Source organism: Uranotaenia lowii, chromosome 2 (genome assembly GCF_029784155.1).
Source record: "Uranotaenia lowii strain MFRU-FL chromosome 2, ASM2978415v1, whole genome shotgun sequence".
Classification (NCBI taxonomy): Eukaryota; Metazoa; Arthropoda; class Insecta; order Diptera; family Culicidae; genus Uranotaenia; species Uranotaenia lowii.
This window is the reverse complement of record NC_073692.1, coordinates 137,244,338-137,269,485: the sequence shown is the minus strand read 5'-3', so window position 1 is coordinate 137,269,485 and position 25,148 is coordinate 137,244,338. Positions and strand designations below refer to the sequence as shown.

General features: G+C 36.5%; 2 protein-coding genes across 9 annotated transcripts in view; both read right to left on the bottom strand.

Moving 5' to 3' along the window:
• Positions 1–25,148, bottom strand: part of LOC129742161 (sodium/hydrogen exchanger 7) — a 301,385-nt gene that overhangs the window by 87,006 nt on the left and 189,231 nt on the right. The gene's annotated exons all lie outside the window — the stretch shown is intronic.
• LOC129742171 (2-oxo-4-hydroxy-4-carboxy-5-ureidoimidazoline decarboxylase-like) lies at positions 18,658–19,536 on the bottom strand. Its single transcript, XM_055734032.1, has 3 exons — positions 19,321–19,536; positions 18,915–19,253; positions 18,658–18,851 (listed from the first exon to the last, which is right to left on the bottom strand). Coding segments are annotated over exons 1-3 (522 nt in total). The 5' UTR covers positions 19,323–19,536; the 3' UTR covers positions 18,658–18,670.

The following is a 25,148-nucleotide window of genomic DNA, read 5'->3' as shown; positions in this document are numbered from 1 at the left end:
TTGCTACAAAGTGTTGGAAATTTGAGGTTAGATAGCAATCCGGATCTGTTTAGTTTTAGTTGGTCAGTTTCCTCGTGGATTTTCAGACAGCTCGCCGAATTTGTGATGATTTATCGAAATCGGGACCGAAAACATTGTTCCATCTTCCGACAAAATAAGGCTTTGTAAAAATGGCGCCTCATACTAATTTTGCACTAGACTAGTTTCACAAAACAATGACGACAAATCGGTATTTGTTGAGTGAATCTTGAAAATCCTTACCTGAGAATAATCGCAATGAGCCTGAGAGCTATTTAAACAGCATTTTAAACTGTTCGAGTACCTTATTCACTGTTTAAACCAAATTAAGAAGTGCGCGGTCATTGGTACACTTGTGAGCGGCGATTGGAACAAGCATCATAAGCGTGCGCGGTCATTGGTACACCAACACTTTTTACAAATTCGCGTTTTTTGTGACGTAAGAATGAAAAATCTCTCACTTTTAAATTTTTCCCTTAAAGAACGTAAGTTTGACTACGTGTCAGTGCTTTTGTTTTCGGAATCGCACAAAAAACGATTTTTGTACGGCACAGAGAACATTCATCATAGCTTAAATGCGCGGCCATTGGGTCCTTCACGGTATGTCTTATCTAAATTTAAAATAGGTACCATTTTGTTTCTGTGAATTTGAATTTCACCAATACCGTCTTTTTAACTCAACATTCCATCTTCCTTCCTTACTTACTAACTTATTTAATTACTCATTTATTTACTCACTTCCTTACTCACTTATTCACTTACCTACTGACTGACTTGCTAATTTACTCACTTTCCTTTTTCCTCACTTTCTATCTTACTTTCTTACTTACTTATTTACTTTCTTACTTACTTAATTACTTACTTACTTACTTACTTACTTACTTACTTACTTACTTACTTACTTACTTACTTACTTACTTACATACCGACTTACTTACTTACTTAATTACTCACTTACTTACTTGCTTACTTACTTACTTACTTACTTACTTACTTACTTACTTACTTACTTACTTACTTACTTACTTACTTACTTACTTACTTACTTACTTACTTACTTACTTACTTACTTACTTACTTACTTACTTACTTACTTACTTACTTACTCTCTTTCATACTTGCTTATTACCTTACTGACTTGATAACACACTTACTTATTTACTCATTCATTTACTTTCATACCTTTAAAAATAGTTATGTACTTACTTACTTGCTCATTTGCTTTTCTTAAATACTTACTTACTTAATATTTTGCTCACTTCAGGTATCAGGTATCAGGCTTACTTACTCATTTAATATCTACTTACTTACTTACTTACTTACTTATTTACTGACTTATCTATTAATTAACTGTTCGCTTTCCTGCCCACTTCCTTAATTCTCGCTAACTAAGTTACTTATATAAACTTACTTTCTTATTAAATAATTTCTTACTTTTTCACCAATTTCTAACTTGTTTACTAATTTTTTACTTATTTACTTGTTTCTTACTTATTTATTAATTTCACACTTATTTACTAATTTCTTGCGTATTTACTAATTTCTTACTTATTTACTTATTTCTTATTTATATATGGGAGAGTGGGTAATCATGGGCCACTTTTTTCGTTGTTCCATAACTTCTTTATTATAAAAGATAAAATGAAAATAAAAACTGTATAATTTTCTACATTTTCAAGGTATCATTAGGTAAATTTTTAATAAGTCATTTTCCCCAAATTCTGACTGTTTGAAAAAAAGCAATATTTTTTGGATTTTGAAAAATGGTGGGGAATCGTGGGCCACCAAATCCAAATTGACCAAATAACATGAAAAGTTTATGAGTTGACCCAAAACTGTGATTTCCTAATTCATTTCGCTATTTTAAAGCAATTTTAGATGATGAAATAAAAAAGAGAGCTATGTATGATCGCATAGATTCCAAAACTTGGCTTGCGAACGTTTTGGCAAAATTTCTTATATACACCCAAAATTCAGCCTCTGTGCCAATGGCGTGTAGTCAATTACATAGCATCATTGGTACAAGAAGATAACGCGATCGGTGCTGATTCGATTTGCTCCCACCGGCATTAATCTCCCAAGTTAACCGAATTGCGTATGTCTGAAAGAAACAAAATAAAAACGCTTTCACGTCCCTCCCTATCGCATCACAAGACGAAGAAGGATGGAAATAAATACCGGCCAACACCAGGCAGCCAGCGAACCGAGCACTGTGCGTGTGAATGTAGCAAAAGCAACAACAAAAACATCCTTCTAATTCAATCCCTTCAATCCACCGGCAAACAACCACGGCCCAGCTGTGCGTGTGTATGCAGTAAAAGCAACAAAAAAACATTGCTTCAATTCAATTCGCCGGCAAACAACCACGGCTAAGCTGTGCGTGTGTATGTAGCAAAAGCAACAAGAATATATTCCTTCAATTAACCGGCAAACAAGCACCGGCCAAGCTGCCCGGCTTTAGCAGCTGTGTATATGTAGCGTGTGTATGTAATAGCAGGCAGTAAGCAAAGCACAGTTCTCATTCAATAGGTTTACCGTTTCCTCCACTCCCGTTCCCTTTCCCGTTTCCATCGCAAGACAAATGAATACCTTGAAAGGAGGCCAAACGCCGGGAAGCTACTGTCGTGCGTTTTTTTTGTGATTGATCGGTGGCAGAATGCCTATGACAAATATCCCTCTTCCTGCATGAAGCTCAAACAGTACACTGGTTAAGATGTCGGTCTGGCAAAACCATTTGGTTAGTGATTTGAGTTCGATTCTCCCTACGGGCGCTGTGGTTTATATTTTTATTTTCTTGTTTCTGGGATGATTATCCAATAGGAACGAAATCCCATAAAATGTTTTTCTTGTTTTGCTTGAATGTAGTGGTCATGCATCATTTTAGTTGGGAGCCGAGTCCTTATGCCAGTTACGGTTTTTCAAACATATCATCTTCGGCACAGTGCACATTTCAGCGCATTATCGGCACAGAGATGTGCTAAATAGGCATTGGATTTTTGCAACCTCTTCTATGGGTGTAGGATGGACAAAATATTTTTCATAATTCTTCATTTGGCATAAGAGAACTTTACAGATAGGAAAAACGCATTTTAAGTTCTGAATGTGTATAAAAACATAAAAATATAGGTGGTTGAAGATGTGTGGCCCACGATTCCCCACAAGCTATGATTTGCAAATTGGTTGCGTTTGTGTGACTTATTGATGTTTCATCAAAAATTCCTTTTCCACGTGAGAGATCATGACAAAACAAATATCATAAGCGCACCCACAATTCAGCCTCTGTGCCAATGGCGGCATCATTGGTACAAGGCATCATTGGTACAAGAAGTTAACGCGACCGGTGCTGATTCGATTTGCTCCCACCGGCATTAACCTCCCAAGTGACCCGAATTGCGTGTGTCTGAAAGAAACAAAATAAAAACGAATTCACGTCCCTCCCTATCGCATCACAAGACGAAGATGGATAGAAATAAATACCGGGCAACACCAGGCAGCCAGCGAACCGAGCACTGTGCATGTGAATGTAGCAAAAACAACAACAAAAACATGCTTCTAATTCAATCCCTTCAATCCACCGGCAAACAACCACGGCCAAGCTGTGCGTGTGTATGCAGTAAAAGCAACAAAAAAACATTGCTTCAATTCAATCTACCGGCAAACAACTACGGCTAAGCTGTGCGTGTGTATGTAGCAAAAGCAACAACAAAAACATTCCTTCGATTCACCGGCAAACAACCCAAACAACCACAGGGCAAGCTGCCCGGCTTAAGCAGCTGTGTATATGTAGCGTGTGTATGTAATAGCAGGCAGTAAGCAAAGCACAGTTCTCATTCAATGGGTTTCCCGTTCCTTCACTCCCGTTCCCTTTCCCGTTTCCATCACAAGACAAAGGAATGCATTGAAAGAAGGCCAAACGCCGGGAAGCCACCGTTGTGCGTTTTTTTTTGTGATTGATCGGTGACAGAAAGCCTATGACAAATATCCCTCATCCTGCATGAAGCGTTAATAGTACACTGGTTAAAATGCCGGATTGGCAAGACGCTTTGATTTGTAAAGTGAGTTCGAGTCTCACTACGGCGCTGTGGTATAAATTTTTATTTTCTTGTTTCTGGGATGAATTATCCAATAGGAAGGAAATCCCATAAAATGTTTTTCTTGTTTCGCTTGAATGTAGTGGTCATCATTTTGGTTTGGAGCCGAGTCCTTATGCCAGTTACGGTTTTTCAAACATACCGTTTTTGGCACAGTGCACATTTCAGCGCATTATCGGCACAGAGATATGCTAAATAGGCATTGAATTTTTGCAACCTCTTCTATGGGTGCGTATGAGTATATTTTTGTTATGCACTTTAGGTTCCCCATCGATGAAATTAGCGTGTGTTTTTTTAATTATGTACTTAAGTAAATTTTTCTAACTTTTTTTTAGCTTGATAAATTAAAGAAGCATATGATGCGTATTCCAGTCAACAACATATAGGAATATATGCTCACGCAAAGCGACGACGATGACAGTTGGTTTGAGATTTTTATCTCAACACACATCTGAGATATTGGAAGTGGCCTACGTTTCCCCATGGCCCACGATACCCATCTCTCCCAAACTTATTTCTTACTTATTAACAAATTTCTTACTTACTTACTTATTAAATAACTTACTTGCTTACTTAAGTTTACTTGCTTTTTGATTTTTTTTCTTTTTTATTTACCTATTATGTAAAACATTTTAATTCTTTTCTTTCATTTTTTTTTCATTTTTTTAACATTTTTCTTGACCAGCTTTTTCCTAATTTTAGGTTGTCTTTACAACCTGCGTTATTTGTCATTAAACTGAATATTTATCTATGACAACCCGTTACTGCCTTTTTAAAAAAAAGTAAGGTATATGTTAACTTGATACTTGAGCCAAATCTCACTCAATTTTCTCATTTCGAGCTGTCTTTTCAATGCTCCTATTTAATTTACATGTTCAAGTTGACGAATTATATTCAGTTTAAATTTTTCCAACTATTCACCTGAAATTTTCACATTCAGGAGGTTTTCACAACTCGATTCATTTTTTAATTTTTATCTTTCCTTTCATCTAGCTTGATTTATTCGTTGTTCACATTCTATCGCTGTCCTCTTAACTCGCCTCTTTATCTCAAACTGTCCTCTCAATCAAGGTTGCCGAAAAAAAATTCTGTGTTTTGACGAAAAAATATTCTGACTTTCTGTAATTTTACCCAAAAAATCTGTGAGGGTTTTCTGTGATGCTTTTTTTAATGATTTCATTAAAAATTATGTCAAATTGCGTCTTTTTTACAATAATCCAAAACTTATATTGACGTAAAACAAAATCAATTTTGGAAAAACGTATGCAATTTTTAAATTCTGTGAAATCTGTGAATATTTCTAAAATTTTGTGTTCTGTGACACAGATTCTGTGATGAAAAATTTCTCGAAATTCTATGAAATTATAGATTTTTCTGTGATTTCGGCAATTTTGCTCTACAATTTCAAGTAGTCATCTCAACTCACTTGAAATTTGCGTCGCCTTCCAATTTCAAGCTGTCCCCTCATCTCGCTTCAAGTTTTAATAATAGCGCCTTCCACTTTCAAGCTGTCCCTCAACCTGCTTGAAATTTGCGTCCTCTAAACTCGCCTTCCAGTTTTAAGCGGCCCTCTCAACTCGATTAACATTTTACTAATACCGCTCAGGCTGTCATCTCAAGTTGCCTGTCAATTTCAAGCTGTTCTCTCAAATCGAAATTCTAAATAATGCTCGGGCTGTCCTATTAACTCGCATTTCGATTTCAAGCTGTTCTCTTAAGCTGCTTGAGTTTAGCTTCAATATTCTCAGGCGGTCGTCCCAACTCACCTATCAATTTCAAGCTGTTTCCACAACTAGTTTAAAATTCTAATGATAGCTCTTAAGTTGTCCCCTCAACTCGCTTGAAATTTGCATCAATATCAACAAAATTCTAATCAAAGCGCTGTTCGCTCAACTCGTCTTTCATTCTCAAGCTGTCCTCTTAATTCGCTGAAAAGGTATGCTTAGGCGATTCGCCTGTCATGATTATTCTTTGTTTTTATAAGTTTTTTTTTGTAATGGGGCACTTCGACTCGGTATTAAAACAGAAAAAATAAACTTAGATTTTTTTTAATCATTCTATAAAGTCACTAGGTATTGTCACTTTTACACTTCAGCTTGATACTCAGTCAGTATCCTAAAGGGCATTTGTTTTGGGTTTCTTAAAAAAACCTTTACGACAGCAAATACTTCCTAATGGATTTTTTTTTTTGTAAAAGACCAGCATTTCCTTACGATACTTGCTGAAGTTGGAATTGCTTAAGTATTAATCCTTCATAATTTCTCACTTACGCAGTATTCAATTGTATCAAAAATTATAGATTAGGAACTTCTTTCTTTCTCAATACAGACAAACTTTTTCTGAAAGCTTATTAATAATGAAAAAATAACGAATTTATTTTTTTTAACAAAACACTAAATTCATGCTTCAATTTTCAAGCTTTCTTTTCTTTTGAAAAGATATGAAATCTTCTATAGCAATATGGCTGTATTTTACCAGAGTGTTCAAACAGTAAAATTCGTAGGAAGGACTACATGAAGATTTTTTTTTTCAAATTTTGGCCACAATTTTTAAAAACAGTTTCAAGATTACCTTCATTCTTCCCCAGAGAAATTTTGACAGATGAATACTTTTCAATGCATTTTCATAGTTAGTTAGTTAGTTAGTTAATGATCCCGCGCCGATCCACCGGTGCATAGGGCCGTGGTAAAAGACCTCCACTGGTGACGATCCGGAGCCAGCGTCTTCACCTGGTCCCAGTCAAGATTCTCGTCGACAGTTCGGATTTCAGCGGCTAGGCTTCGCCGCCACGAGTTTCTGGGCCTGCCTCTTCTTCGATGACCTTCTGGATTCCAGTCAAGCGCCTCTCTGCAAATCTCGTTTTCATCTTTTCGCAGCGTGTGCCCAATCCATCTCCACTTACGTTCCCGAATCTCGATTTCTAGCGCCCTTTGATGACACCGGCGATGTAGTTCCTCATTCGAGATCCAGTTGCCAGGCCACCAAGCGCGGATGATATTCCGCAGGCAGCGGTTTACAAATACTTGCAGTTTTCGCGTCGTCACCGCATATGTGCACCAAGTTTCGCACCCGTACAGCAAAACGGATTTGACGTTTGAGTTGAAGATTCGGATTTTTGTTCGTAGAGAGATCTGGCGTGACCGCCAGATGTTTCGGAGACTCGCAAACGCAAATCGGGCCTTTCTGATCCGGGTTTCGATGTCTTTCCTGGTACCACCATCAGGCGTTATCTGGCTACCAAGATACTGGAAGCACTCCACTTTCTCAACTTGTTGCCCAGCTACCATGAAACTGGAGGGATTTCCTGTGTTGATCTCCATCGACTTGGTCTTTCCGACATTGACTTTGAGACCTGCTGCCTTGGAACTTTCGGTGAGGTCGTCGAGTTTGCTCTGCATGTCCGGTTGTGTTTGGGCGAGCAAAACAATATCGTCAGCCAGGTCAAGGTCGTTCAGTTGCTCCATTGTTAAAGGATTCCACGGCAATCCTCGGTTCGGTGCACAGTCGATTGATCCAGTCAGAATCTCATCCATTACGATGAGGAAAAGTAGCGGTGATAAGATACATCCTTGTCTCACTCCAGCAGTTACCGGGATTGGTTCGGACAAGACACCATCGTGCAAGACCTTGCACGAAAATGCCTCGTATTGTGCTTCGATGAGATGGACTAGTTTCTCTGGGACCCCTCGCCGCCTTAGGGCCGCCCAGATGTTTTCATGATTAAGTCGGTCGAATGCTTTTTCGAAATCAACGAACACCAGCAGAAGAGAGTCCTGGAATTCGTTGATTTGTTCCAGTATGATTCGTAGCGTTGTGATGTGGTCCACACATGATCGTCCGGATCGGAATCCAGCTTGTTGCCGTCGGAGTGTAGCGTCGATTTTCTCCTGGATCCTGTTCAGGATCACTTTGCAGAGTACTTTGAGGGTTGTACAGATCAACGTTATGCCTCGCCAGTTACCGCACTCTGTCAGGTCTCCTTTCTTCGGGACCTTTACGAGGATACCCTGCATCCAGTCGGCCGGGAATGTTGCAGTATCCCAGATGTCAGCGAAAAGACGGTGCAACATTTGTGCTGACAGGGCAGGGTCGGCTTTCAGCATTTCAGCAGGGATGCAATCGATCCCAGGTGCTTTGTTGGATTTCATGTTTTTGATTGCCGCTTCTATTTCAGCTAGCGAGGGCGCTTCCGAGTTGACGCCATTTATGCGACTTACTGTTGGCGCTTCAAGCTGCGGGTTCTGTTGGCCATCGCTATTCGTGACTCGGAAGAGTTGTTCGAAGTGCTCAGTCCATCGTTTGAGCTGATCTGTTCGATCGGTCAATAACTGACCTGCTCGGTCTTTCAGCGGCATTCTTGCATTAGTCCTTGCACCACTGAGGCGGCGAGAAATGTCATAAAGTAATCGGATATCTCCATTGGCGGCGGCTCTTTCCCCCTCTTCGGCTAGGGAGTTTGTCCAGGCTCTCTTGTCTCGTCTACAAGCTCGTTTAACTGCCTTTTCCAGCTCCGCATATCGTAAGCGGGCGGCTGCTTTGGCTGACCCGGTACATGCCTGCTCAATTCCGACTTTCGCCTTTCTCCGATCATCGACCATCCTCCAAGTTTCATCCGACATCCATTCACTTCTTCTTCCACAAACTTTACCGAGAGTACCATGGCTCGTCGTGATAAAGGCATTCTTGATTCCACACCACTGTTCTTCGACTGTTCCGTCTGTCGGCAGCTCCGAGGCTCGGGATTCTAGCTGTTCAACGTATGCCCTTTTCACCTCTGGATTCTCCAACCGGCGGACGTCGTATCGACACCCGACTTTCTCCTCGCGCCGTTGGACACGCGCAACTCTCAGTCGTATCTCACCAAGGACGAGATGATGGTCAGATGCAATGTCTGCGCTTCGCTTGTTGCGGACATCAAGAAGGCTCCTTCTCCATTTTCGGCTGATGCAGATGTGGTCAATTTGATTTTCTGTTCGGCCATCTCGGGATACCCAAGTGACCTTATGTGCTGGTCGATGGGGGAAGAGCGATCCACCGATCACCATGTTGTTATTGCCACAAAATTCTACAAACAGCTCTCCGTTTTCGCTCATCTGTCCTAGGCCATGGCGCCCCATGATGCGCTCAAGGTCGTGATTGTCGGAGCCAATCTTTGCGTTGAAGTCACCCAAATGGATTTGAATGTCACCCTTCGGAATTCTCTCTACCACGCTGTTTAGTTGACTGTAAAACTGCTCTTTCTCCTGCAAATCGGCAACGTCAGTTGGCGCATAACACTGGACCATTGTAAGGTTTCTAACCCGCATTGCATTTTCATAGTTAACGGAATAGTTTTTATTTTTCCACATAAACTCAAACGATCATTCTTATTCTGTTCGTGTCTGAATTTATTGAATAATCACGAGTGTAAGTACCCGCAGAGTAGACAACTAACAGTCGAAAGCCATTAAGAAGAACAGATTTTTTCGCTCTATCTCTCTTCCCTCCTGTCCAATCAATTTGGAGTTGTGATAAGAATTAATATCAGACGTGATTTCTTTATTTCGTCTCACGTACCAAACGGGTTCTTTGTATGGAATTGTTGTTTGTTTGATTTTATGATCAGCAAACTCTGGTGACCTTGGTAGGTTGGGTAGCTGTTAAAAAAAATTATTAGTAACAGAATCCAGAAACTTTTCTCAGTTAGCTTATAGTGCCAAAAATAAGAAAGATATTTCTAGCGTAAATAAGTTTACTTATATTGGCTAGCGTAGTCTGGAGTTTCGCAAAATTTAGTCAATAGCGTCTCTATCATAACTCAACCGGAGAATCATTTAGAGTTCTCAGCTTCTTGGAAAAATCTTCTCGAAGAATTTACGAAACAAAAGAGGGAAGCCGTCATCAATGTTACACGTGATTGAGCATTGCTTGATTACGGCCACGGGCACCTTAAGGTGTTATCTCTTAATTTTAGCAACATTTTGTCTTATCAATCCCAACTGCGGAATGTTGTTCTGTACTATACTGGGTCTTTGGAGCAGCTGAGAGTTTTGTTTATTTAAAAAAACGAATAGGAATGCTGTGAAGTTTTTCCGTTAAATGTACTTGTAGTATCCTTAAGGTGTCTCTAATTATGAGAGACACTGTATGATTGTCTGCTGATAACATCGCATTGATTGCGATCCGAAACTGAACAAGAGAAAAGAATAAAATAGACTATCAGTCTTATCGAAGCCGTGAGTAATAACGGAGTCAATCCTAAAAGCGCGTTTTATTATATATCGGAAGTTCTTATAACTAATTGTTTGATAGTAAAGATTTTACAGTACTATAAGTTTTTTGTCAATAAGTCGTTTAAAAATAGTTCTAAGCTACAATCAGAAATTGCCTAGCATTAATCAATACGTCATTCGTCTATTTTTTTTTTATCAAAACTTAATTGCAGGTGAATGAATTTGCCGGTCAGAAGTCATCCGATCGTACTGCGGTCCGTTCAGCAGCTTTGCTAGCGGCCCTCGGAATCGGCCTGTCCTCGTTCAGTATGAAACAAATGCTCACCAAGCAGACGGCAAAGAGAAAGTTCTAGACAACCCCTTGGCACGGACATCAACAACACTTGACAATGGGACGAAATACTTTGGAAATCATTAGAAAAAAAAACTGCAACTGATCTTAAAATGTTACTAGGAAGGACAAAAATCAGCGCCAGGTCTGTGAGTGTATGCTAGCAAAGATGTGTTGAGAGTATGAGATTGTGCTGTCCGGTTATATGAGTACGAATGGTTTTTACGGGTGTTATTTCCAAACTTATTCTCAGTTATAGTTGAGTTTTGGTAACGCCAATCAGTGATTATATGTAGAGAGTTTACGAAAAGATGTTATTCCGGTGCAATTTGTCTGCTCCGAAATAATACATTAGTTCCTCTTGTTCGCTCTAGCTTGGCTTCTTTACTTTCAACCATCATCTTAAGAGATAGTTTCAGAATATTGTTCAGTTTTCTAAATCATTTGTAACTATTTGCAACGTGGTTTCAATTCCTACAACTCTCTGATTCTTACACAAATCTAGGGTATGTTTTATTTGTTAAGCATTTTCATTTCACATTTAGAATACATGCATCCGTAATCATTCATTCTATTGTGTTGATAATTCGTTTTTATACAGTTTCTTTACCGAAATAAAAGCGTAATCATTGTTTTGCCAACATATTTTTTAGAATATTTTATATAATTTAAACTAGTTTTAAAATCATGATTTTATGAAAAAAAAGTTGTGTGTAAGAAAGTTCACAATCGATCCAAATGTTTAAGTAAGATAATGGTTACGTCATTTTTTTTCGTTGTTCTGGACTCTTGAGTTAGTTGATCGTGAAGATTTAGTGCGATGGGAGCATTCGTTTTCTAGTGAAAAGTGAGGAACTTGAAAGATTCAATGAAAGCCATCTTGAATGTAATGATAAAGTTGCGTTTTATTTGATCCGAAATCATCCTTTGCAAATGAATGAAATCATAATTTTGGGTTGAAATATTCCAGTTCAGTCATTTGGTTTTGAGAAATTTATTAGTGTTTCTTTTAGTTTCACATATTCATAAGTAAGTGTTCTTCAAAATTGTACATATCTACAAATCTTTTCGCCCATTTTATTAAACATATTTGTTGGTTCTCCTGATTCTTTTTTAACTTGCTTTATGGCTATTCAGTTGAAATATTTTTGAGACTTACTTCGTTAAACCATTAGATAAAGTTTCATCATTTTCTGATGGTTTCCACCAAATAGCCCGACCGTTAAAAAAATGCAATTTTGTTTTGGTCATAACTTAGTTGTCTTACAAGCTATTGCAGATCGGATTGGCTTATTTGCTATCTTATTAACTGCACTTAATCTAGGAGGCTTAATTCAAAAAATATATCACAGATGATTATAACCAGAACGTTAATTAAAATTAGAACATAAGTGTTTATACGTTCGTGGCCACGGCACCCATATTCGGGTGACGGGTGTATTTCCTGGGGGGGGCTACGTCACATCAAAAAGCGGGTGAGGCTCTCTTAATCAAGTTAGCTGCTCAGTTTAGCCACACGTTGCCAATCTGGGAACTCTCCCTCTTTTCTTTCTCGCTCCCAGAATTTTTTTGGGCCCGTCTAATAAAACTACCAAAATAAGCGTGGCGACGAACGTGTTAAATGAGTATTGAGTTGTGATAACATAAATCAAATACCTAATACCAATTCATAACTATCTCATAAGTAAGTGCAGGTCATAAGCTTTCAAATAAGCTCAACCGATCTGCAATAACTTGTAAGACAACTTAGTTATGATTAAAACAAAATTGCATTTTTTTCAACAGTCGGGCTATTTGGTGAAAACCATCAGAAAATGATGAAACTTTATCTAAAGTTTTAATGAAACAAGTCTTCAAAAATATTTCAATTGAATATCCATAAATCAAGTTCAACTCATAAGCTTCCAAATAAAAAAAAAAATAAACAAGACGTTGTTTGACAAGAGAGATACGCGTGAAATAAAAATGCATGTTTTAGAAGATTGATCCTAAACTTTTGGTCGTTACACCTTACTACGAGGTGATCAGAAACTGATGGACGATGACTTAAGTAGCTATTTTATTTATTTTAAGTATATTGCAAATTGTTTGCCCAAAATTAAACAAATGTGTTTTGATAAGTTTGAAAAAAAAGGATTCGAATGCAACTCGAATTTTGAAATTTGGTCCACCCCACCCTGAGATGATCGGGTTTGAATTTTATGTTCAGTTTTTGAAAAATGTCAAGAAGATTTTACTCATAATCTCTTGAATGAGATCGAAAAAAATCCAATATGTCATAAGATGGCTGAGATATGACTGATAGAAATTTTCATGTTTTTGAGGGGGTGATCCCAAAACTTTGGTCGGTGGTGTATGTCACACTTTATCTTTTTCCTGTGGTCGCGCAGATTTTGTCCTGTATTCTCAACAAATGAAATTACCGGGCGATCTCGGGACTGCAAAAGGATTCAGAAAAAAGAAGAATTGTCAAACTAGTCCTGTATGTTTGATACGTTTTTTACCATAATTTGCATGAAGTTCTGACGAATACCTGTACGATTGAAATGGTTTCCACTTCACCCAAGGTTGCAGAAGGTTCTGAAATTTTGAAATCATCGCTGCTTCGAGGAAATTGCGTTTTAACGTTAATATAGCTCATAAACTTCCAGCCATAACATCATTTTGTTTTTTTAATCTCGAATACAAAGATTCTTCTGATAAGTGTGTACAAAAAACGCTGCAAAAATTGACTTTTAGCTCCAATACGTTTTTTTGATGCCTTTTTGGTCACCATGTATCAATGTAAAATTTTAAATAATTTGGTTGGTTACTGAATTAGAGCAACGCGTTTCAATTTTATATTGAAATTTGTATGGAAGAAGAAATTTTTGCATATTAAATCATCCAGGAAATTTTAATAAGCTTGAAATGAAGTTTGTCTTTGATAATTGGTTCTGTCTATTCTTAAGCTTAAGTTTATTGTATTGACCTGACTCATCAACAATATTTTAGAATTGTTAAAAATAAACCAATCAATACGAACAGCTGTTATTCATAACATACAAATGGGCTTGTGATATATGTAGTTTTGTTGGCAAGTCAGTTGCCTTCTGAGCCGATGTTCGAGCCCAAGGGTATACATCGAACCCAGTTGTAACAGATAAGTTTTTCAATAACATAAAGATGGTAAAACGACTGTAATCGAAACAAAAAAAAAATCATACAAATGAGACATTTACGCTCGAATAGTGAATTCAAGTTTACTTTTTACATCATTCACGATACTTGTAGTTTAAAAACTAAGTTTTGCATATGACACTTCACAATAACATCACGTTAATTTTAACTAATCATTTGAATATTGGGGTGAAATCAAATATGTTATGATACATGAGGCCCTCAGGATCACAGGGGTGCAAGTGCCAAAATCATCAATGTTGAGTTAAGTATACCTAACGATTTTTCATGTTTCAATGTACATCTGGTGCAAAACTCAAATTTCATATAATTTTTTTTTAATTTTTTGATTAAATTAAAACTGCTCTAATTCGAAAAATATATGAAAAATCGAGCACCTTCACAACTTTGAAGCGCGTTTTCTTGAAACTAAGTATTATTAAGACACTTGCACTCCTCTGATCCCTAGCGCCTCATATGTTGTCGAAAATTTTTATTTTCCTCAATTATGCTCGTGCAACTTATTTCATTTAAAATTTATAATTTTTAAAATTTATTTCAAGAATATTTGTCTGCCGAACTCACGCATCTGAAAAATTCCAATACATATATTTTTGGGATAGATTCATTAATTTTTATATATTCAATTTAATGAAATAATAAGTTCGATACATAATATAGTCAATGATTCCATAATTTATTCTCTCAAACTAGCAACAACCTAGATATCCAAAATATCTTAGGTTTTAACCAAAACAAATCTATAGTTCTGTGATTTCGGAGATTTAATTGAAAATTCGAGTCAAATGATAAATCTGACGTCTAAAGTATTAAACTAGCATGATCAGTATTTGAAGGGATCAAAGAGAAGAATAAAAGAGGGAAAAATTTAGAAAGGATAGAAACTTCAAAAAATAAGTTGATGAATGAAATATAACTTCAGTTTTTACATAAGCCATAAAACTTCATTCATATTGTTTGTGTTTTTGGCAACGTTTGTTACAAGATCATACTTAGAACTTTGAATATTTTCAAAGACTTTTTGTTTTTTTTCGAATGAGAGGTTCATGAAGTAAAATGGATTTTTTTAAAACTGAATAATTACAACAAAAATTATTTTGTACCGCTTTTAGCGCAATCATTAAGTTTTGTTTTCAAACCGACAATAAATTTGAATATTTTTGCCAAATTCTACTATAAAAAAGAATTGCAATTTGAAAAACTTTGTTTGGATTTATTTTAAATTATGATTCCGTTCTCAACTCACTATTTAAAGTTGATTTGCATTCCAGTTACATTTCATTTTCTAACACAATTTGAAGATACAGATATCAATTCGTTTCTTAAGTGCATTTAATATAATTTTACTTTATAACATAATTTCTTTATACATACGACAACATAAAATTCAAAAAAAAATTATCTTTTTCTACTTCCGTTGCTTAATGTTATTTTTTTTATATTAAATGCATAATATTTTTAAATCGCTATATTAAGTTCGATAAATTATTTTGTTCAATACAAATAACACATTAGAATAGGATTGAGGTTATTACTTGTCAAAGTTGAAAAAAGCTGTCAAAATTATTAATTTATTCCAAAATGGTTTGAAAAAACACTTAACTGACTCAACATTTTCCACAGAGTGTATTGTTGTTTTTAATTGCATATCACTTGAAAACTTGAGAAAAACAGCGTTTATTAGAAACGGAAAAGGGGAGTTCTGGAGATGTGAAACCTAGAAGGATATCTCCGGTAGCTTTAAGAATTCTTGGTGTAAAAATCATGATTAGGTTACAAGACTCAAATATCGATTGAACACGATTTTTTAATTATCATTTTTTTAAATGAAATAAATAATATTTACGAAGTGAGCCAAAAGCCGCAACTTTGCGTCCAGTGAGCCGCATTCGGCTCGCGAGTCGCACGTTGCCGACCACTGGGTACGTCCCAGAATCAAAACCTTGGGTCTAAAATCATTCTTTGGCTTACCAGAAGGTCCCATGCCTAATTTCAGCTCATTTGGTCAACTCAACGATCCTCGAACTTTTTTTCTAGCTAAACAGTAAAATCCACATTTTTGACTGTAACATTTCTGCTTATACACCGATAGTTATACAAATTCAATTTTCTTAATCTGATTGTTATACAAATTCAATTTTATTAATCTGATTGCTATACAAATTCAATTTTCTCAATCTAGACGTAATTGCACACATTTTTATTGATTACTGTATGATGATACGAGCTACGATAAAAAACTGTTCAAGGGTAGAAGAGAGACATGTCAAACTCATTATGAATTTTCGAACGCATGTTTTGTCCGCCGTTTTAAATGTTCCGGGGCTCTTTTTCGAGACTTTTTTCATTCGGAATCAGCTGGCAAGGCATTTCGACTTAATTTTTTAATGTTGAGAAACTAGAATAAATTATCTATACAATGAATTAAAATTCATCGAAATCGGTCAATATTTGCAGCCAGGGGAACGCAAGTAAACTACAGGTCAAATATCTTTGAAAAAGATTTGCACGGATATTTTGCGAACAGCTTTGGAAGGTTAACTGCCGGAAGGTTGTTTTTTTTTTGTAAGTAAGCTTATATGACAACTTTCCATATTCAATGTACAGAACACATACGCATACCTTACTGAAAATTTTTTTTTTAAAGTTTCATTTTCAACGTGGTTACTTTAATATCAAAATCGTATCTAAACATAATTAATTTAAATTTTCGCATTTTCGTCTACTGAACCCGAAGGTTGTTTAATCCTCATCCGTCCCTGAAATTTTTACCCGTTACAGTCCTTGGAGTGTCAATTTGACACTCCTGACTAAAACCAAGATATCTCTCTTGTTTCTCAACCGATTTTTACAAAATTTATAGTTTTGCATATGTTCCTCAGACAATATTCACCTACACTTCAGTCTTAGTCAAGAAAAAAAAAATCTGAAAAAACATGCTTCGGAAAAAAGACTATAAATCAGCTACAAAAAAACTCAAAAAAAATTCCACTTAGTGTCCAAGAAAGCTGAAGTTAGAATCTAAACGTTGGCCATAAGTGTATATATTTTTTGAATTTTTTTAAGATCATGACCACAAAAAATGTAAAAAAGTGGTGTAAAACCGGTCTTTCATTCAATAATTCTTTTGAAATTTCGTCAAAAATTCTGGGTTTCGTATTTCTAAAAATTCGTAAATCTAAAAACGCAAAAATGGGCCAGGTAAACTTTCCAATCCTCTTTTCAAATTTTATCTGATATGACTTGAACAATTTTGACGATTTATTGTTTGAAAAATACGGTTTTTACACCACTTTTTTACATTTTTTGTAGTCATGATCTTAAAAAAAAAATAGACTTAAGACTAAGACCAACGCATATCTTCTAATTTCAACTTGCTTGGACACTAAGTGCATTTTTTTACATTTCCTTAGATGATTTACAGTCTTTTTCCGAAGCATGTTTTATAGACTTTTTTTCTAAAACTTTGAATAACGGAAAACTGAAGTGTTGTAGGCGAATATTGTCCGAGAAACATATTTGAAAAACGCTACAAGGTTTTCAAAACTATAAATTTTATAAAAATCGGTTAAGGAACAAGAGAGATACAGCGGTTTTAATCTAAGAGTGTAAAATTGACACTCAAGGTCTGATTAGGGAGTATTTTTCCTGCGCTTTCAGGAGCATCCACAAAAAAGTAATGATGCAAAATAAAAGATTTCGAGAATTCGTTGAGTGTCCTCGAAGAAATTGTATTATTTGGATGCAATCGAAGGAAGCTACAAGCCGCCAAACTCCCAATAGTGTCATATTGAAATTCAAGAGCATGTCTAAATTTGAAATTTGTAAAATGTTTTTTCTACGATATAGGTAATCGATGTTTAAATAGTTTTATCTGGGTATAAATATTTTAATCAAGAAAAATAAAATTTAATCTGAACCGAAAAAACCTGGAATTTGATCTATAAGATCCGCTGGCCACCGCTGGTCCAAATCAAATTGCATTAGGGGCCGTCCATAAATGATGTCACGCGTTAGGGGGGGAGGGGGGTTTCGATTTTTGTGACAATTTGTGACATGGGGGGAGGGGGGGGGTCTGCTTGAGCGTGACATCACTTATCATTACAAAAAATCAGCAAAACAATACCAAATAATTTTATCCTAAATTCAATAAAACTATACTTGCACCATTCATTTAATGAATAATAATACTCACGTAATCACTTTTGGTAAATTTTACGAGCATAAGAAAGTTCACAAGAACACTTTCACTGCAACACTCAGGAAAATCTGTTCCACTAAAATTGTGGCAAAACGTGAACAGGATTGCTTGGCTATTCTAACCTGTGGAGAAGATTTGGATTGCGAATGGATTGAAGAAGAGGAACTAGATTTGGATGGTTTCAACATCGTCGCTGATACTGCAGCTACTGCCTCGACTTTCCCGGCCATTGATATGGAAATCATCAACATAATCCTTGGACTCATGATTGAAATGTGTTTTAAGTAATGATTAAAGGCTTGTCATAAGTGCGTAACCTTTTTTTCAATTCTTTGAATAAAACCGATGAACTTAAAAAAGCAACATTTTTACTCAAATTTCTAAAGGGTTGAAAATTTTAATCCAGGGGGGTTAGGAAAACGTTACGTAATACAAAAGGGGGGTTACGAAATTTGTGACAATATGTGACAGAGGGGGGAGGGGGGTAAATTTTTTCCAAATTTTGCGTGACATCATTAATGGACAGCCCCTTATTGCTTTATAAGGAGGGGGGGGAGGGTTGATCATCAGTGATATGTGGGCAATTAAAACATTCCACAACTTTATATTCGATAACCTTTTTTTCAAAATTCGAATTTTATTTCTGCACCAGCTGCAAAATACGCAATCTGCAGATTTTCTTCACTTCCTCTATCCCAGTCAGTAGCTCTTTGTCGGGATCGTGGTTTATCCTTTCCGTAACGGCTTTGAAGATAATTTCAAATTTACCAGCTTCACGCACGCATATCACAAAAGGAAACCCGAATTTTGCTTTATACCTGAAATTTGAAAGCTTGATTAGAACAATTTCGTTTAAATATGACACTTCAATCATGTGCAACCTTTCATTCAAATCGTTTAGCCGTTGCTTTCGTTCGTCTGACAATCTATCCAACCCTGCGCACGAATGCTCGAAGCTTGAATCACTAGTCAGTTCGTGGCTATCCAGCAGTTTACCAGCCAAATCCGGATACTGCCGCATGATTCGACATTTGGTTTCATCCTGCAGCTTGTCCAGATAGCGATCGAAGGTATCACACAGCGAATCGATGCTCTTGAATGGCAGCACAGCCGAGCAAAAAATTGCTGCCTCTGGCCAAGACTCTACCACGTTCTTGAAAACATCGTGGAACTTGCTTGGAGATAGCGCATTCAATTGCTCTAAAGTCAGTTTAGTGAGCCTTAAACAATTTTTACAATGCATTTTTCAGAGCAACAATTTATTTTTGTTAGTATAATGCAACTTACATGGTTCGTTAAGGCACTTAAGACATAAAATTACAAACTCAATTCTAGGAAAGCAAAAACAAAACACGCACCAACAGAAACGCTGCGAGACACTTGATTTCGTCGCTGGAGCACTTGAGTGACTGGATTTTGAAACTCTCGCAGCAGAAACAAATGCGTCTTTTTTTTATCAGCAGTAGGTAGTCGCCAAACAACAAGAGTCGTTGCTCAAGAACTGTTGTCTGAGTCGAAGAGAAATGATTTTGTTTTTCTTACATTTCGGGTCCATTCGAGAAAAAAAATCCAAACAGCATCAATCTACGAGAGTGCAAAAAAAAACGCAAATTTGTTTGAGTTTTACAGTGACTGAGTTATGAGCATACCTAGTGGCATTCTAGAATGCTCGTATGAGGTTTTGTTTTTCATTGATTAAACAGCGTTTTTTTTTTGTATTTCTTCTCCTGCTCCATCTTCAAAATTGATAACTTACTGGATTAAGCAGGATCCAAATGACTCAAAAAAGCATCGTTTTCACAAGTGCATTATCAAAATTTGTGTTATCAGGTTACTAGGAAGAAAAGACAACAAAGTATTCAAACGTGGTACAAGTTGATTGTCATTCAAAAAGTTGAGGTATAATTTGTATCCTTATGAATTTGTTTTAATTTATTTTCAATATTATCTATTTTGCATATATTTTTTTAATTTCAATATGCGTACAAGCCTGAACCTTAAATTTATATTTTATATTTTACATTTGAATTCTAAATTTATAAAAAAAAAAACTCACTGAGAATTGAAGATTAATCTCAAGTCTTAACCGTATTACAATATGTAAATATAAATCAGAAATCTTGAGCTAATATCCGAATTTGAATATACAGGGTCCGGCAATTGAAGTGCTACATTAACTAAGCATATAAATTGATCAAAACGACAACTTTTTATTTCAAATTGATTCAAATTCTCTTGAAAACAAATTACTTTTTCAAAATTCACTGGTCTTATTTAATTTTTGGCATTTCGGCGAGTTGTGAAAATTCAAGGAAGAATATTTAGAAAGAACATGAAAGTATTATAGGTGGAAAGATCAAAGCTAGAGCGCTTTGGGTGAACAGCTTTTGAACTACTTGCGTGATTCTTTGCCGCGCGCCGTTTCAATGTTGATAGGAAGCGATGAAGAAACCCATCGCATTCCTACCCACATTGAAACACGGACGGGTCGAACATTCCTATCAACATTGAAACGGCGCGCGGCAAAGAATCACGCAAGTAGTTCAAAAGCTGTTCACAAAACAAAAGCCCTGCTCACATTTTCACCAACTATTCCATTTCTTCTACCCAAAGCGCTCTAGCTTTGATCTTTCCACCTATAATACTTTCATGTTCTTTCTAAATATTCTTCCTTGAATTTTCACAACTCGCCGAAATGCCAAAAATTAAATAAGAATATATCCCGGCGGCGATTAAAATAAGATAACAAAATTCACTGGTAAAGTTCGACTTGTTCGCCCTTGCGTTTAACCACTCGCCGCAGACGGTCGAGGAACGCATCGTATGAGGCCCGCAGGTGATCTTGTGGTATTTTATCCCAGGCTGCCACGAGCTGTCGCTTAAGGACCTCCACACCTTCATGTTTTTCAGAGCAGACTTTGGCCTCCAACATACTCCAAACAGCGAAGTCCATAGGGTTCAGGTCTGGCGAACTCGCCGGCCACTCGGAACTCGAAATGAACCCTGGAGAATGTTGCGCAATCCAAAGTTGGGTTTTCTTTGTTTTGTGAGCCGGCGCCGAGTCCTATTGGAAAACCTAATTCCTGGAACCAAAATGTCGACGTGTACTACGACGAGGATTTCTCTGGCGCATCTTGACGATCTTCGCCATGGCAGGTGTCACCACAGTATGTCGGCGTCCCCCACCATACCGTTTTTTGGCACTTCCAGTCTCCAGGTATCTTTTAACTGTACGGTATACAAAACTTCTACACACACTTATATCGGACAGCTCACGAACTATGTCCTTCTGCCGTTTGCCACGTTTCTGTTCAAGATCCATCTTTCCAGATAACACCTGATTACTTTTTTTCTTTTTTTCTCAGGGATTTTAAACCAAGTAGGTTTATTCATCCCGAAACACCTGATTACAAAAGTTACACTTACATGCAATGATACCTAAGACTTAATGTAAACAATGCGATGAGGGGTCGTTCAATACTGTTCCGTGTGCAAAGAAATAATTACTGTTGAAGTAATGTAGCAGTTCAATTGCCGGACCCTGTAAATCACAGATGAACAGATGTACAATAGGGTGTCCCAAAATTGCATAACTTCTGGGAATCTGGGGGCTCACCCTCAAAATGGTAGATTAGGATGTGCAGAACAAACTTTTGTATGGGGCCGACTAAAAAAAATCATGTTTAGAGGTTCCGCAAGCGCGATCTTTAAAAAAAAGTCCACTTTCAAAAGATTTGATTTTAAATAAATTCTGGGTCCAAAAATTTTCATAAAATTTATATATTTTATATTTTTTTAATTTTGTTTGAGTTAAAAACTACACGTAAAAAATACAAAATGAACCAAATTTGTATAAAAATGTAAAACTAGCAAGCTATTTTCAAGAAAAAAAATATTTTGGTCAAAAAATTTTGAATTCAACTGACCAAAATGTGTACCAAGCGTAGAATATTTTTGATACCAATGCCATCAAAAGATGCGGATCTTTGAATCTTTGAACAGCCATAACTTTTTTGTTTTAAGTCCAATCGAGTTGCAGTCTTCAAGTGAAATGTTAGTCTTAATTGAAATTTTAATAAAACTTACATAACCAAGCAATCAATTGGTAAAGACAAAAATGTATGATAAAAAAACCAGTTTTTTATGCTTCTTTAGAACACTATGTCTCAGAATCCCTTTCACAATTGAGATTCAGTGCAACCCCTTCCTGTTGTCCGATTCTGCTCAAATTCGGCATATGGCCTTCTGATGACTCCTTTAAACCATCCAAGTCTTTTTTTGCAAGTATTTTGATTTTAAAGTAGGTATTTATTAAGACAAATTTGATAAATTAAATAAAAAACATCCTAAATTGTGATTTTTGTTAAGCATTAAATCGTGAATAGCTGTTCACACGTTTATACAAACCACATGTTTTGTTCAGCAAAGTTTAAGTGCACAAAAATCCGCATCTTTTGATGGCATTGGTATCAAAAATATTCTACGCTTGGTACACATTTTGGTCAGTTGAATTCAAAAATTTTTGACCAAAATATTTTTTTTTTCTTGAAAATAGCTTGCTAGTTTTACATTTTGATACAAATTTGGTTCATTTTGTATTTTTTACGTGTAGTTTTTAACTCAAACAAAATTAAAAAAATATAAAATATATAAATTTTATGAAAATTTTTGGACCCAGAATTTATTTAAAATCAAATTTTTTGAAAGTGGACTTTTTTGAAAGATCGCGCTTGCGGAACCTCTAAACATGATTTTTTTTAGTCGGCCCCATACAAAAGTTTGTTCTGCACATCCTAATCTACCATTTTGAGGGTGAGCCCCCAGATTCCCAGAAGTTATGCAATTTTGGGACACCCTAATGTACAAGCTAACCCGGTAAATTTGAATCGGCAGAGAGGTTACTCAAATCGCCAGAGGGATCGTAACGATCTCTCTGGCGATTTTGCATCATCACATCGTTAGAGAGGAACACACCATACACGTGCCTTGGGTGAGTGCCACGAATTAAGCTAAGACACGCCCTCCAGAGAAACACACGAACACAATCCGAATCGTGTTTGTATGTTTCCCTCCGAGACGCGTGTTCGCCTGCCTGAGAAGTCGACAGCTACGATTGAAAGCACACACGGGACACGGGGACAAAATGCGACCACACCGTACGAGTGTACGATTCAAACTGATTTCGCATGTACGCATTCGTATTTGTTGCCTCTTGGTATCTCGGCAAGACAAACCGAATGAAAATATTTGCGTTCTTGGAGTGTCGCCGAAGTTAACCGTTTTATTCTAAGTTCGGTGACTCAACTCTCATTTTTTGCATGCTCTGTCGATTTCTGAGAGGACGCGCTTACTGGGAAGTAGGCCTTGAAAAATGTGTAAAGTCCCGACGACTGTTTTGAATCAAGCCACCAGATGTCTCCAAGGACATCAGAGAGAACTGTCTACAAGTAAGGACAATGTAAACAAAACAATATAATAAACTATAAGTTAGTTATGGAAAGGTCGGTATTACTATTCCACGAGTTTCGACCAAATTGATGTTGAAGCTTCTTAACACATTTACGATTTGCGTAATCAAAATTTTTAGATTAAACTAGATTTTCTAATTGCTTAAAACTAGCATGAAACACTTAATAGAAACAGATATGATGCTTGAAAATGCCCGCTCAGAGAAGCCTAGTATCGGTATTGCTTCATTTGATTATTAATTTTAAGCTCAACTGTATAAAACAACAGATTCTTCTGGCTTGTTCAAAGTTGTTAGTTAGTCTCTTTAGTAAAAAGAATAAATATAGAATGGACCAGATAAATGTACCTTGTTGTGTAATGTGCCGTTCATTGTACTACGATTGTATATTGTATATTGTTTTTCGAGATCATATAAAATTGCGCTCTTCCAATAATGAGGTACTTCAACAGTTGATTCGGCTATCATTTAGAAGCATTTGAAATTTTGCACTGATTTCTAGAATTCAAGCTTGCATCTGTTTGTTATTTTGTCGTCTCTCAGTGAAAAAATATGATGCTATTTTTCTCAGCTTAAAGTTATCCGTGGTTAGGTAATCTAATTATATAGAGCAATTCATCTAATTGTATTAAAATTTATTTATTTATGAGTTCAAATACCATTGCGCCCTTTCGAAAAATTCTTACTTTCAAAAGAGCTATCTAGAAACAGTGCCATATATTGCGCCTAGTGAATCATCATATAAGAGAAACGACGTCTGATTCCTCTTAAAATAAAATATGTGGCAACATCGCCGAAATCTTGGACAAAAAAACCGTCAGCACTGTTTTCTGGATCAATGTTCAAGCTCTAAAGTGAACGCTCCTTCAATCCAACAAAACAACATTGAACTCGATGCCCGAAGGATCGCGACAAACGGTATGGATGACTTGAATTTCGTTAATAATCAGTTAGTTTTCTAACTAGGAACACGATTCACCAAAGCATTGAAAAAAATTGCAGCTAATCATAAATTCATATGACCAGCTAAAAAATTATCTGTGAACCAGAGCTGGGAAAAATTGACAGCGTTAAAGATGGCTACTTTTTTTCCAATCATCATCACTTTCCCAAACTCCAACTATGCACCGAGCCGCAGTCAGGGATCATTAGCAGGCTGATAAACATCATTGTCAAGAACTCAATGATAGTAAGCATAGTAAATATTCAATATCATTGGTTTCGATTGAGTTGATGGCCTTCTAAAATTTCCTGCCATGCGGGCTGTTGATATTTAAAGGTTGTTATTTCTCATCTAGCCTGGCAACAGCGAAATTTCCAAATTATTGTTATAAACTCGAGCTGCTTACTAGATAGCCCATAAAACGAACTGCAACCTGTTTCAGAGACATATGTAGGATTTTCCCGCATTTTTATTTCCCAATCAAAATTTTAACGCACAGTCACGTGTGCATGAATGTAAACCCGAATTTTTCTAAATATCACGGTACCCATTTTCTGTGATTATTGAAGATCATTATATGTTGGTCACAAACTCAGTAGCACATTGACATACGTTTGCTCGCTAAATCTCAGCAATTGGCTCTGTCACTACAACTAACAAAGTGATTGGGTATGGGTCGAAGCTATCAACGAAAACGCTCTAGCT

What these genes read in the sequence shown, in the direction of transcription:
- LOC129742171 (XM_055734032.1), bottom strand. An exon ending in CTAAACGATTTGAATGAAAG is followed by an intron (nt 18,852 to 18,914) that starts GTTGCACATGAT and finishes TTCAAATTTCAG; the next exon opens with GTATAAAGCAAAATTCGGGT.